At 39.9% G+C, this 14,844-nt stretch overlaps 1 protein-coding gene and 1 long non-coding RNA gene across 3 annotated transcripts in view; one reads left to right on the top strand and one right to left on the bottom strand.

Moving 5' to 3' along the window:
- The window catches only part of PTPN2 (protein tyrosine phosphatase non-receptor type 2), a 31,545-nt gene that overhangs the window by 4,453 nt on the left and 12,248 nt on the right, over positions 1 to 14,844 (bottom strand). Inside the window, exons 6-9 of one of the 2 annotated variants that reach the window (XM_015855281.2) lie at positions 9,019 to 9,228; positions 7,711 to 7,869; positions 1,719 to 1,909; positions 726 to 827 (exon numbers count right to left, since the gene is read on the bottom strand). In XM_015855281.2, coding sequence (XP_015710767.1) covers positions 726 to 827; positions 1,719 to 1,909; positions 7,711 to 7,869; positions 9,019 to 9,228 — 662 coding nt within the window. Of the gene's footprint in view, positions 1 to 64; positions 828 to 1,718; positions 1,910 to 7,710; positions 7,870 to 9,018; positions 9,229 to 14,844 lie in introns of those variants that run through there. The other variant, XM_015855280.2, reaches the window with a different exon arrangement.
- Positions 745 to 4,425, top strand: LOC107310027. Its single transcript, XR_001553440.1, has 2 exons — positions 745 to 856; positions 4,266 to 4,425. It is a non-coding gene; the product is annotated as an uncharacterized LOC107310027 (long non-coding RNA).

Here is a 14,844-nt window from a genome sequence, read left to right as displayed (position 1 = left end):
ATACGGGGTATGGTTGCACTATTATTTTCATGCACAAATTACATGTAGTTTCTAAATCAAATTCTTTTTTTTTTGGTCAGAAATTTGTACAAACTGAGCTTTCAAAAGTACAGTGAACTACAAAAAGATTAAATATGCAATTATAAAATATATTTATCCTAGGTCATAAGAATATAAAATGTTTATGCTCATGTCACCGGTACATTACACGTTACACACATTTAAGGATAACTTCTTGGTATTAATAACGTAATGGTACAACACTGTTTATTGCTTATGTCAGGCATGTAAATTTAAATCCAAACAGCCTTCAGTAGCTACAGCTCTGTGGTTCAGGGTTTGCTCTACATCCAGTAGACCATTTTTGAAAGTTGCAGCACATTCGTGCCTGCTTACATGAACAAAAAATACCAACTCAGTTGGGGGGGTAGCAGTTCATTTAAGTACCTGCAGTGGAAAGTCCTGAGATGTTGACAGATTATCAAGTTTACATCACTCCTCTATTGTATGTAATGGTCTGTACCCATTCCAGGTGTAAGGAGTTTACTGCTTAAAGTCACACCCCTGGTCATTAACTTGCAGCAAAATCAGCTGCTGGAGCAGACAGGCTTACTGTTACTTACACGGAATGTTCTTGAAAATACATTTTCCAGCCAAAATAAGCACCAACTAAAATCAGTGTACCAAACCCAATCTTAGCAAGAATAGGTTTCCAATATATCCACCTTTTTCTTTTTCTTTCAGTCTCATTTAGTTTCTGCTTCATCTGCTGGAGCTTCTGTGCTGTGTTAGCTTTCCTATCTTCTCGCAGTCGTTTTCGGACAGCGCTTAAAGAAAAGAAAGGAAAAATAAGAAGGTAACTCTTCAATTGCACATTCAGTTCCAACAACCTTCACATAGATAGTTTCAGGTAAGTGAAGCCCCGTCAAGTTAGCAAGTGATGTATGCAAAGATGTGAGTAGCCTGTTTCACATGGAGGCTGCAGGTATGTGCAGCATAAGGCATGAGATGAGAGCATTTGCAGTACCTAATGTCTGCCCTCGCTACAGAGCTCACACTCATGCAGCTCTGCACAATCCAGCCTTAGTCTCTGGTCCCACAGCAATGTGTGCAGACCCCAGGAACATGGTGCCCAAAGCAACTCAATTCCCAATACAGCAGCCTCAACTTAAGTAAATCCAGGAGCATCTGTACTCACTATGCACATTAACTTGATACAGAAAGACAAATTCATATACCACAGCTACACCATAGATATCTGTGAATGTGTAATGTGAATGGAAGGTAACATGTGGCTTCCACCACCACACTGGAAATGGTAGGTGATAAAAACCTTTGTACTTCTAAATTACCATCTATTTTACAAAAGTTGTTATAATATTTAAAACATGTATCAAATTATGTTGGGCATTTTTAGGATCTAATTCACACTGTACAAAGGAATTCACAAATAATTATAGGAAAATGATTTCAAGCTTGAGGTTTAGAGACATCTAAAGCTAAAGTAGAAGGGTCTGTTTTTCTCTCTTGACCTTTTCAGAATGAAGGTTTAATCAAAAGAAATATCTGAAGATTAAAAAAAATATAAGACTCAAATGACACTTGCCCTTTCCCTCTGCTGAAGAAAGATCTTAAAGGTTTATGATCAGAAGAGCACACAGTGACTCAACCCCTCAAAAGCACCTCTGTCTTCTGAACAGTTTCTTCATTTAACCTACCTTTCAACATTTCCATCTGTGCCATCTTGAACCTTAGTGGACAGGCCAGTATTTATTTTCTCCATCTGATCTTTACTCTCCAGGCCTACGCTGTTCCCATTGTACTTCTCGGTGGTTATTTTGGCTGGGTGTGGGGGAGACTGCTCACTACTTGGCGCCTGGTCCTCCTTAGAGAGCTCCTTCCACCGTTTCTGCAAACAAGACCAATATGTTTCAGACATTCTCCTAGCACTGAAGGTAGCCTTTGTCTGAGATGCCTTCCCACAGAATAGCTGCAGATGTGGATTAAAGGATCTTGTGAGATCAAAAATAAAAACTGCTGGACAAATAAACAAGGTCAGATAAAGATGTTCTCCAACAGCAGGCTGGGTTACATTAGTAGAGATACTTAATGCTGCTGAAATACCAGGATCTTGCTAACGTGTTTTTCCTCAGTTACTGCAGCAAACAAATCAGCTACCACCAAGAACACATCCTCCCTCCATTTACTGTAAGGGATGGTGTAATAGTGCAACCATGACAAATACTAACTTTGCTAATTAGACTATACTTCAGCAACAGAGCAAAAACCAAACACAAAAACACTGCAGTGAAGGTGCGCGTTCTGAACAGAAAAATCTAATGAGCCAGCAGGAACAACTCCCAGACAGATCAAATAGTACAGACATTCCCATACCAACGCAGACTGGTACGATAACCAACTGCACAGATTTTATCAAAGACTGTAGTGATTATATTTTCTTACTTTTACGCTACAGATGAGCACAAAACTCTTAATATTCATATTAAAGATCAAAAGACCAGGTTTTGCTGCATGAACAGCACAAGCTATCTTTACTTCAGCAGTATTTTGTAGGGATCGCTGATGTGTACTTTCCGTTGTTTTTAGGGAAGTTCACACCACATCTCAGAGATGAGACACTTCTCATTAGATAAATTAATTCCTACAGCCTTCAAAAGGCTTAAGGAAACTTGTTTTTTGGAATGAGATGCAGAAGCTAAGGAAGGGAGCAGGAAGGGCAGGTTTAGCATAGTAAAACTGCATTAAAAAGGAGCACAGTACTATCAGGACACATCAAAATCCTAGAAGGAGCTGAAATATCTTCCTTCTATATTGTTTGTATTTTAGTCTAACAGCTTTGGAGATTTGTAATTTTATTTTTTTTCTTAATAGATATTTTGCAACTGATATGATATCAACAGCAAAAAGGCATAAGTACAGCACCACTTTCTAATTACGTCATTTCCCTTCTGCCAGCATCCATAGAATCACAGAATCACCAAGGTCGGAAAAGACCTACAAGATCACCCAGTCCAGCCATCCACCCATCACCAATAGTTCTCACTAAACCATGTTCCTCAACACAGCGTCCAAACATTCTCTGAACATCTCCAGGGTTGGTGACTCCACCACCTCCCTGAGCAGCCCATTGCACTGCCTGACCTCTCTGCCAGAGAAGTAATATTTCCTAACATCCAGCCTGAATCTCCCCTGGAGCAGCTTGAAGCCATTCCTTCTAGTCGTGTCACCAATTACATGAGAGAAGAGGCCAACCCCCAGCTCACTACAGCCTCCCTTCAGGAAGTTATAGAGAGCAATAAGGTCTCCCCTGAGCATCCTATTCTCCAGACTGAACATTCCCAGCTCCTTCAGCCTCTCCTCATAAGGCCTGTGCTCCAGACCCCTCACCAGCTTTGTTGCCCTTCTTTGAACACATTCGAGGGCCTCAATGTGTTTCTTGCAGTGAGGGGCCCAAAACTGGACACAGTACTCGAGATGTGGCCTCACCAGAGCTGAGTACAGGGGTCAATCACTTCCCTGTTCCTGCTGGCATTGCTGTTTCTGATGCAAGCCAAGTGCCACTGGCCTTTTTGGCCACCTGGGCACACTGCTGGCTCATGTTCAGCCAAGCATCAACAAATACTCCCAGGTCCATTTCCTCCACACAGTCTTCCAGCCACTCTGCCCCAAGCCTGTACTGCCTGGGGTTGTTGTGGCCAAAGTGCAGGTCCCGGCATTTGGTCCTGTTGAACCTCATCTCATTGGCTTCAGCCCAGCTCTCCAGCCTGTCCAGATCCCTCTGTAGGGCCTTGCTACCCCCAGGCAGATCCACACTTCCAGTCAACTTGGTGTCATCCGCAAACTTACTGAGGGTGCACTCAATGCCCTCATCCAAGTCATCAATAAAGATATTGAAGTTTTACTCATCTCAGAAATGTCCTGCTGGGTTCCCTCAAACCAGAGACATGAATCTGAGAAACTGTTTATAGTATTAAAAAAAAAAAAAAAGTCGAGTTCCTGACACAGAGCTCATGGGCAGCTCCATACCACAGCCCTCACTATAACTGATGTGCTCCTAGTGTCACATGCCTTCCTACTCTACAACTGAATGCTATTTACATAGGGGCCACTATTTGTAAAGGTAACTGGGACTTCTGCCCAGCCTGCCCAAAAAGCTGTGGGTAAGAAGTTAGGCAGGAAACGCAAAGCAAAGCCTCTATATCGCATTAGATTTGTTCCAACTCTACCATTCACCATTTGTTCAGCCTTTTTCCAGGGCCTCTGTTGCATGTGCTGGACCCCTCTGGGTAACTCCATATCCTTCAATGACCCCTTTTCATATTTCTCCTGGATGACGACACTGTGAAGATGTTGGTTTATACTATCCATAATAGCTCCGAAATAAAGAATTAAGCTTGTCTTGTACAGTCCTGCACTGTTCAGCAATTTGTCATCTCACTCTTTGTCCATACACCTACACTGTGCTGTTACCCTTCTTTTACTCCAAAACACAATAGGTTCTTACATGCAACAACTGCCTAAAAACAACCAGGGTTATCGATGCCAAAGCTGCAATCTGTTAATTCATCTAAGTCCCATTAGCCTACAGATCTACATCATCAGACAGAAATTCACTTTGTACTCTGAAACATGATGGAAGGAGAAAATAAATGAAAATAACAATAAATTGGTATGTTAGTGGTATGTTAGGTATTTGTCTTAATGGTGACTTCTCTGAAGTCTTCTTTACATGAAAAAAAGTATGTATAAGAAAACCTGCAAGTAACAGAAGGTAAAAGGACGGACAAGAACTGCTGAAGGAAGGAAAAGCATCCTGTGTGTGTGTGTGTGTGTGTGTGTGATTAGAAAGATGAACTATAAATTGACTTTGCAAAACAAGTGCTAGATTGTCATCTGTGAAATGAATTAAAGACTAACTTACAGAAATAATCCTCAATAACTCATGTCAAAACCATAGTAGCTTCATGTATGAAGAGCTAAGACTACCTCACTATGCTGATTTTCCAACCACTGAATCAGCTTTAGCAATAAACTCCAATGCAGACATTTTGTTTCGCTTTATAAAGAAACAGCCACTGACAATTTAAGTAAATCCACAGTGTAGACTCACCTTACTTCCAGAGAAAGAGCCTTTTCACAAGACATAGCTGTGCCAATAAGATATTTGCTGGCTAAGATGAATACTAAATCTGGGGTAACGAGCGCACAGGAAGAACTGAAATCAGAGCCAAGCTTACTAATTTTATCACACAGAAGGAATTTCCCACCACTCACTGCAAAAGCAATAAGCTGGCTCTAATGGCTCATTCAAAACGAAATTTTAACTTGAAATCTTCCACAACAAGACTATCTGAATGTCAGGACTACAGAGAAAATAAAGTACACCTTTAGTCAAACAAGCAGCAAGGATTGTGGTGTTAAAGTTTCCAATTAGATGATAGCATCTCCAACTTGAAAAACAAACACAAAAATGCATCTCTGGAACTGAGGCTGTGAAATGATGTCTGGAATAAAGGAGTGATGAAGTTTCCATCACTGTCATTCAGTTATCCTCAAAATAACAACCAAAAGGTTTATGTAGAGTAGCTTTAGGGCCTGTATTGCCTCTTGGAACAAATGCAGACAGTAAGTAAGGTGTACGGGTAATGGAAATACATTCAGATGTTCACCTGATCCTGTCAGCTGAACAGCAGCTCCACTTCTGGGGATTCACAGGGGTCAGTACACAACTGTAATGTTCCATGTCGGCAAAACACCTCTATAGATCAATTCAACCTTCTTTGCTCTTTCAAAGCCACAAATGCATTCACCTAAGACAACTCATTTCAGCAGTCGTTTTCTGAAGAGTGATGAGTTACTCTGCTGCATCATTGGAACAACAACATTAAGAAGGAATTTTATAGAAGCAAAAACTTGAGTGATGCAATACTATCAGGATGCAAGTCAGTACTTTAGTTACCAAACCATGCTATCAGCACACAAACCATACAACACTGTGGGGCTCCAGGGCAAACGAGGTGAGCACTGATCCCTTCCTGACAGTCTTGGGTGGAAGTGCCACACGTGCTAAGTGAAAGGAAGAATATTCTCCTATCCTGATGTAAATAACGCAGCCGCAGCCAAGTGTGGGCTGTGTTTCCTAGAACCACAGAATGGCCTGGGCTGAAAAGGACCACAATGATCATCCAGTTTCAACCCCCTGCTATGTGCAGGGTCACCAACCACCCAGAGCCACATCCAGCCTGGCCACGAATGCCTCCAGGGATGGGGCATCCACAGCCTCTCTTGGGAACATGTTCCAGTGTGTCACTATCTGTGTGAAAAACTGCCTCCTAACGTAAATCTCCCTTGTCTCTGTTTAAAACCATTCCCCCTTGTCCTAACACTACCCACCCACGTATACAGCCGACCTTGAATGGGGAAATGTTCTTGTATGTACTGCAGGCTTGGGTCAAACAGGTATTGATTTTCTGCACATGACCATGATGCAGAAAGAGAAGAGCATCCGGACAACTAACTACATTGCAGAAAGCACTGTCTTAGGGAAGGTCATCTGAGCAATCACCACAGAAAACAAAAGCCAAGCAACCAGGATAAATGTGCCCCAGATATGCTTTCAGCATGCAGAAATAATGAACTTGATGAGCAATATTCTGAGCTGACAGTACTTCCTTCTGTCTATCCATATTGCAAGATTTCTTGTTTCTGCAAGTACGTGGGAATCAGAGCTGCACAACTTGAAGCACAGCTTTTTAATAAACAAAGCAGAAAAATTATGGAGAGAGAACACCCTCACATTCCCAGAAAGAAAGCTCCAGAAAGGTAGGAGGCTGCGCGTGTTTGGATGAATCATGCAGTATTCTAGGCCCACAGTGCAGCTGTTCAGATGAGCAGCAAACTCTCTACGTGTTGGTAAGTAACTGTGTAAAATGATTTATTTATATACATAGCAAGTTGAGGAAAAAATTCTCCAACAAGAATCTGACAACTACCAGAACCACAGCAGGAAAGATGCAAAAGATGCATGCATGTTAAAGCTGATCTGCTTCATTAATTTTAATGAATCAACAAAATCAAAAAGCCCTGGCATATGAAAGCAGAATTAAGTCTGTTACACAACCTCTCCTCCCGGCCCTCCCTTCCCCACCCAGACATTTAAAATAGCTGTAGCTACCCTAATTCTCACAAACCACACCGACAGAGCAGTGAGACTTGGTAATCTCCGAAATGCACTGTGTTTGGTGAGATTCTACTAACTGTTATTTCAAATTTAAAGGATATGAAAAAGATGAAGCTTTAATAATCAGGCTCATTTTAATATCAAGCAATTATTACTGCTACGAAAACATAGGGCAAGAAGTGAAGAAACCCAGCAGAGATTCTTGATGTCTTTCTAAAGTGACACCGAGTGTTACTTCTGCTTTTCAGTACTGAAAATTCTGACTTAATCTTTTTAAAATTAGAAATGCAAAAATAACTTGTCTGTACATCTCAGAAGACAATTACACAGGATTAGGAGTTCAGCAGCTAGAAAGGGCTGCACGTCTAACACCCTCAAGACATCTACTGAAAAAGGCAGTTTGTTTGAAACCCACAACACTGATGAATTTAAAGCAGCTCAGAGCTCATTTTTAACTACTGTTAGCAGTCTATTGTTTATGCTTAAGTACACAGAGCTAAAATAGTTACCTGTATAGTCGAATCTCCCATTATAAATTTTGCTCCTTCTATTACAGCCATATATGAAAATCTTAGTTGATCGGGTGTCTGAATAAGTCCCATTCGGTATTTTCTCATATCCAGTAATACCTTCTTAATATCTACAGAAGATGGATCCTTTTTTTCCATCTGTAAAGAAGGTTATATTGAAAGTGTCATAAGTGTGCACAGAACAGAAAATAATTATGAATTAAAAAAACACAAAGGTGAGTCACAGATCAGAAACTAAAAAGTGATTTCTTCACATTATGTTCTTATTCATTACATACAAAATTAACACCTCAGGATTCTGAGCTGGTTTTCATAGGGAGAAAACACAACAACAGTAAATCATTAATGAAGTCTTATCCTGAGCAAATCTACAATCATGTATCAACCAAATAAATCAGTACTCTATTATCAAGTCTTAACTTTCAGAAATTTAGATACACCCCATTTTATTCCAAGCTGTACTTCAATATAGGCCTTTCACAGTCAGAATCACGAAGCAGTATTTCCTACAACTCCTGAGTAGAACAGCAGTTTGGAGTAGAACAGACATTTCCTTACTTAAAGCAGATCCTCTGTTCTATGCAACACACATTTTGAGCTCCATACTACACTCACAGGAGCTGTTTAAACCACATATCTGCACTCCTTGCAATGTCTGCTTTAATTCTTTTAAAGTACACTTGCATCAAAATACACACCATGAGTTTTGGTTTTATTTGTTGTTTGGTTTTTTAAAATACACAAAAAAACCCTGAAGAATAAAATGGAAGCGCATACTCAAAGCATAAGGTGACTAGTTTAGACTGAAAATGAAATCCTTCCCCTTAGCCCTATGCTGGACTTCTCACTATTAACAAACACAGCCAGAAGTGGACTCTGAAATTTGAAAGCCACCAAAAACATAAAGATAATTTAAATATTATATATCGTTTAAAGCGCACTCAAATGAAGAATAATTAGACTGTACAGTCCATTCGTCTTGACCTAGGCTAATCTCAATCTACTTTATGCGTATCTCATATAAAAGGAAAAGAGTGCTTCCTATGTACTTTCCAGAATGCTGTGAAATAGGTGAAATACATCCAGACAGATTTATCAGTATATTTTAAGACTTGTGTTTATAACCATTAAAACATGAAGGAAAAAAAAGCCTGAGACCCTAACGAAAACTTTCACTGATACGTCATTACCTGAAGTGGTTTTAAAGGCTTCTGACCAAAACACCCACACTGGGATGGAAGGCAGAGCGTGGGAAGGAAAGCGGTGACAAAACAACCAAGTACTTACCAGAACAAGACAGGAGTCTACTAATGAAAAAGTGCCGGATCGTCCTATCCCTGCACTACAGTGAACCACTGCAGGTCCGTGTTCAGGATTTAGGCAACCGGACTCTCTGACTTTAAAAAGGAAGTTCAGGAATGAAGCTGGGGATTCAGGAACTCCAAAATCTGGCCACGTAGTATAATGAAAGTGAGATATCATCCTGGATTCTCCACTCTAGAAGGAAAAACAAACAATGCAACCAGAAAGTACTCAATTTGTGTTCATTTAGCACACATTTCCCCAATCCAAATCAATACAACTCTACTGTAAACCTCCTGTTCAGATAAACAATCTCTTTCTACAAGTTGGATGACTATCGACGATGCAATCTGAAGCATTCCTTCACCCTGCAGCAGTAGGTTTTTCCCTTTGTAATTGTTACCAAATGTTGTTCTTCCTTTTCTCAAACTTTCACTGTTTTATTTTTTGCTTTACTACTTGCCCTCAAGTATTCCTTCTTAGCCATTAATGCAACATATTGGCTGACAGAATCACGTTATGGTGGACAGGACTGAAAAAATACCCATCAGCATTGCAAGCACTCCCTCCTGTTGAGAGCAGGGTACAATGCCAAGAGGTACCAGCATCTCCTTTCTACTGGCTGCACCACTGAGAATAGCAAGAAGCTTTGTGGAAAAGGCATGCACAACCCACACTGCTCCATGTGCAACAAGACTCAGCTTGAAGTATTCATTGTAAGTAAATAAGAATTTGAACACCGCAAGTTTTTCCTCAGCAAATAATATGATGACAGTAAGCAAATCTGCATGTATACTGAAACGCTTGGGTCATGAATTTCAGCCATATCTTTACAGAACTCCCTTCAGATTTGCTGTTAAATGCTACTCCTTGTCTCTCCTCCTCAGTCACTAATTCTGAGGCAATTTGGTCACCCATTTAGTTCAGGAGTTTTTAACCTCCCTCCATTTCACCTACTTTTCCACAGATATTGAAATCTGCATGAACTTGCATATGCTTGAAACATCAGTAGATTTAAGATATCCATGCATTTGGAAAATCCATTTTTCTCTCTCAGTAACAACAAGCTGTACCTATGAAATTCAACAGAGTTCTGCTGTTCATCGCCTGCTCAGTCTGTTTCAACCTCCGATAAGGGATAAGGTACTAAACCCCTCTGTGAAACTATGATTGCCCACTTCACAGTTACCACAGTAACAAGAATATTCTCACATTGTCTTTTGCCCTGATACTGCAAGACTGCACGGTTCCACAGACAACAGGGTCTATCACTGTGATTCAGTCCAATCCCAAATGCACAACATTGTACAGGGATATTTCATCGTTTGGATAAAAGCTCAACATGGAAAATGGTCTGTGGTACGTGAGTACAGTAAGATTTCAAAGAGGAAAAAATCTACCAAACCCTCCTCAATGACATAAATACAGTGGGATTTTCCTTTCTTATTTACCTGAAGCAAAGCATTAAAAAAAGTTTGTGATCTCAGCTGAGACTGTAGTTTTAATGATACCGAGTTAGCTCAGCTAGCCAAATTTTTAAACATCATGAAGGAGATGTTCTTTAAAAGGAGTCTGGTGGTTATAAAAATTTCAGGAACGTAACATACTAAGCAGTTTCCTCAAGAAAATCTCAAGAAAAATAATTCATCAATTGACAAAATAAAGGAAAAATGGAGAGGGGAGGCAGAAGTTTAAAGGTGTTTCCTCTGAACGTAGTTGATCTTTTGAAGTGGTAATCTGTACTCTCACCTCCTCCTCGAGATTCTTAACAGTATTCCAGATGAAAGCCTCCTTTATACCTCAAGACAATAAAAAGCAGCACTTATCTATGGAAAATAAAGCTGACCTGTGGGATGGAGTTGGGTTTATTATTTTTTTTAATCCCTTATTGTAACAAGCACCAGCATCCTCATCTTTAAACAAAGAAAAACACACAGCAGTGCTTCCAGCACATGGCCAAGCATCCCCCTGTGCATACACTAATCTGAAAACAGCTATACCTAATGGAAAAATAGATCAATGCTATTGTACATCTCATCCATCTCTAGTCCACTGAATTACCTTCTTCCTCCTCCCCACACTGTACGAAGGCTTTATCTATTCCAGAATTTTCCATCACTTGAGCTCATTTAAAAATATCTAAATCTCTTCATCTTTCTTTATGAGTCCCGTTTCAAAGCGCTGCAACTGGCTGCTCTTCTTTGAACTTGCAGATTTTAAACATACAGCCAAGTCCTATTTGACTCTTCCAAACCTCCCACATTTTCTCTCTCACACAGAAAGACTCTTTCAAGTGGTGCTTGGCAGTCAAGCTGGACAGCTGAAATACTGTCATTATGTGAGTAACTGCACCATTCTTTCTTGAAGAACTTCTTTGTTTCGGGGGGGATGTGGCTAGCCATGCACCACAGGTACCTCCTACATGAGCTCATGCAAGACTCTAGAGAGAAAAGGTTTGGCTTGGTAAGGATTCTATGGTAATTATGACATATTCTTCTAAGACTTATTCTTTAAGCCCAACTACCTGAAATATCCTACAGAAGTCATCACATAGTACTTGAAAACTCTTTGAAAAAAAGGTCTCAAACCATCCTAGTGAATGTTTCAGGAATTACGGGGACAAGCTTACAGCAAGCAATCAGCACAGCTAAAACTGGTTAGCTTGGAAATTAATACCACACTGCACAGCTCTCCAGAGACAGCTGGCAATACCTGTGGCATCATTGCAAGCCATGCTCCAAGTCACAAGCAAGGATCAGAGCAGAAGGACACCATCAGGCAATGAGGTAACCTTTCAACAATATCAACTTTATTACAACCATTTTACAGTGAACATCCAATAATCCAAATAAGAAGGGTACAAATATCTCAGAACAACTCTTGTCACCTGTGATTCAGTCACCCGAGAGCCTGAACAGGAATAAAATACTACCAGATTGCTCAAAGAGGCAGATGTTTTTGCTGCCAAACAAACCAAGTTAAGACAGAAAATGCTCAGCTGCCAAAATTCACACGAACACACCTTAAGGAAAAAAAGCTGTGATAGCTGATAGGCTACTTAAATGGTCCAACATACCAAGGGATAGAAGTACACACAAATCCCAGCGGTAGTCTTGTATTTAACAGTCAGGCCTCAAATGCATTAACACTTAATTTGTATAGAAATGAGAAGGTGCGCTCTGGAGTAATAACTGAAGTACTGACATTCAAAATATTGACTTTCCCCACAGCCTTCTCTACTTTCTCATTCTAATGCCTGGCAGAACAGCTTTCAAATTATATAAAAAATGGTAATGAAGACAATGCAGCTAAATATTCCTCACCAACATCCTGCTTTCCAAAACTAGTACGTATTCCCTCAGTTAATATACTAAAAGTTATGTCCACAGAATCTGTGGAGCACATAGAGGAAATGAGAACCCAGACTCTTACAAGGCAATGATATTTTCCCTCACATCTCAGCCTTATTTCTTATGCGATGAGAAGTAAAATACCTACTTAAACTTGTCAAAGTGCTGAAAATGTCCTAGAGTGTAGGCCATGCTTCAGAAATTCCTTCCAACCACTGCAGCAGTTACATAAACATATACACACAGTCACAACCGCGAAGATCACATTATATATGATAGCAGAACATGGCCTGCCATTAGATTGCTGCCTTCATAAGCAAAATACTTTCTTCAGACTTTGAAAATGTTCAAACACTTAAAACATGGAAACCGACAGCAAATCTAATCTTCATTTACTACAGTGATCCTGTGATTCCACCTGAAATGTATTAAGAGACCTTACTTTAAAGTTGCCTACCACTAATGCTGCAACACATCTAGACTACTACCTCTCCTCAAGCTACTTTACTCTTATTTCTAGGAATCCAGCCTGAGACACCTTCATCTAAGTTCTTCTAGCAATTTCAATCCCTTTCTACTGCTCCGTTTCAGCATCAAGCTCTGGTTTCCCTCAAATACCGATATTCCTTTGTTCTCTGAAGTTTCTCTGAATTCCCCAGTGCCGACCTATTCCCTTTAAGTTCATCAGCACTTACATGGACTACCCAGGGAGGTGGAAGGGTCACCAACGTTGGGGATGTTCAAGGAACGACTGGATGTTGTGTTGAGGGACATGGTTTAGTGGGAGCTACTGGTGATAAGTAAATGGTTGGACTGGATGATCTTCTAGGTCTTTTTCAACCTTGGTGATTCTGTGATGATATGACCAACTTCTATCAACTTCTTCAGTATGCTTGGAAATGTTACTTCAAGTCGTGGACATGCAATAGCTTTTCAAGTAAGCGATTACAAATTTATAATGTAAGCACAGTAGTTTCCTAGGCAAAGGTTTGTAGAAGCCTTCACATTATTTCCTTTTTTTTCCTGCTCCCTTTAAGAAGACACCAATAAGCATCATCTCCTCAACAAAATTTTTGGGCAACTCCAGCCGAAACAAGAACAAACATTTGCCCAAGACAGATCTAAGCCAATCAAACCATCAAATATCACCACCTAATCCCCAAAACCACACACTACCCCTCAAATCCATATCACCTGCATTTCTAACTGCTCTTTAATGATAAATAATTTAGAAACAAATACTCAGGTTTTGTTCTACTGGTAGGAACATTAAACACTACACTACACTTCATACACGTTCATTTTGCTTGTGTATTAGCATGATTCGTGAAAATAACACAAGTAATTTACTTGAGTTCAGAACAGCCGCACTGTAAAGCCAATTTAAGTTCTTCGTGTTTTCATGGAAATGCTAAAATTTCTTAAGTATTCTTGGAACTCGGAATAAAATTGTATTTGTGACTCATCCTGTATTCCGGGCATCAAGTGGCTCAATGGTTTCCTACTCTGTCCCCACAAATGCCCCCTCCAGAGTTTAGTCACATGAGCACAGTTAAGCTCGCATTTCAATTTACTGTGAATAGTCAATTCCCACTAATCTTAATGGCACACTTACAAAATTTGTTACAGAAGGCTGCACTTGCAATTCACACTGTTGTTATCCTGGGAACTATGTATTTTTCCCCCAGCCCCTTTGATTAACTAATTATGTTCAATTTCTTCTTGCTGTTTTACATACAAAATATTATTTGGAGTTAGCATTCTTCAAGCCTTACAAAAGTACCAGGGCATCAAATGCATATTCAGAACAATAAGTTTGCTAAGTATCTGTGCAAGTAAAATTACTTCCAAGAACACCTATATGACACTGAAGGGCCGTGCATTAACAGTCCAGCGAACCCATACATTTCAGTTCTCAGGAACTTTAAGTCACAAAGTCTATCACAGTGTTTATGCTACTGTGCTGTTCCTCATATGATCTCCGCATTTCCCAGCTAACGCTATGTCCAAATACAGATGTATCATGAAAATTGTATCCTATAAAAGCAGGAAATCCAAGATCACAGGTTAATGGCAGTAAAATAATTACTAGAAGAAAACAAAAAAGCCTTTTTGAGAGTTAGGAAAACTTGCCTCGGCTTTCCAAAAAGGAAACTGGTTCCTTCTCAGATACTATCTTGTCAGTACTACTGCTATTTTTTCCTTAGCCTTTGCTGCTAACAAACCAAAGACTAACAGAAATTCACCAAGTCAGTAGGTCAGGTTGAATAATAGATGAAGGAACAACATGCCAAGTTTTATCACACTGATCTCGTGAAGGAGGTTTCAAATTAACAAATGGTCCTTATTTCAGAGCATTGTTAAGACTTACTAGAAATTCAAATAGCTTTGATCAAACGTATCAAGACTTAGTTCTATAAAGCAACATGCAAAAGAAAAATGCTCTTCAAGCTTTCCTTTC

This window comes from Coturnix japonica, chromosome 2 (assembly GCF_001577835.2).
Source record: "Coturnix japonica isolate 7356 chromosome 2, Coturnix japonica 2.1, whole genome shotgun sequence".
Lineage (NCBI taxonomy): Eukaryota > Metazoa > Chordata > Aves > Galliformes > Phasianidae > Coturnix > Coturnix japonica.
Note: the sequence above shows the minus strand (reverse complement) of the source record. Positions and strands in the feature narration are given on the sequence as shown.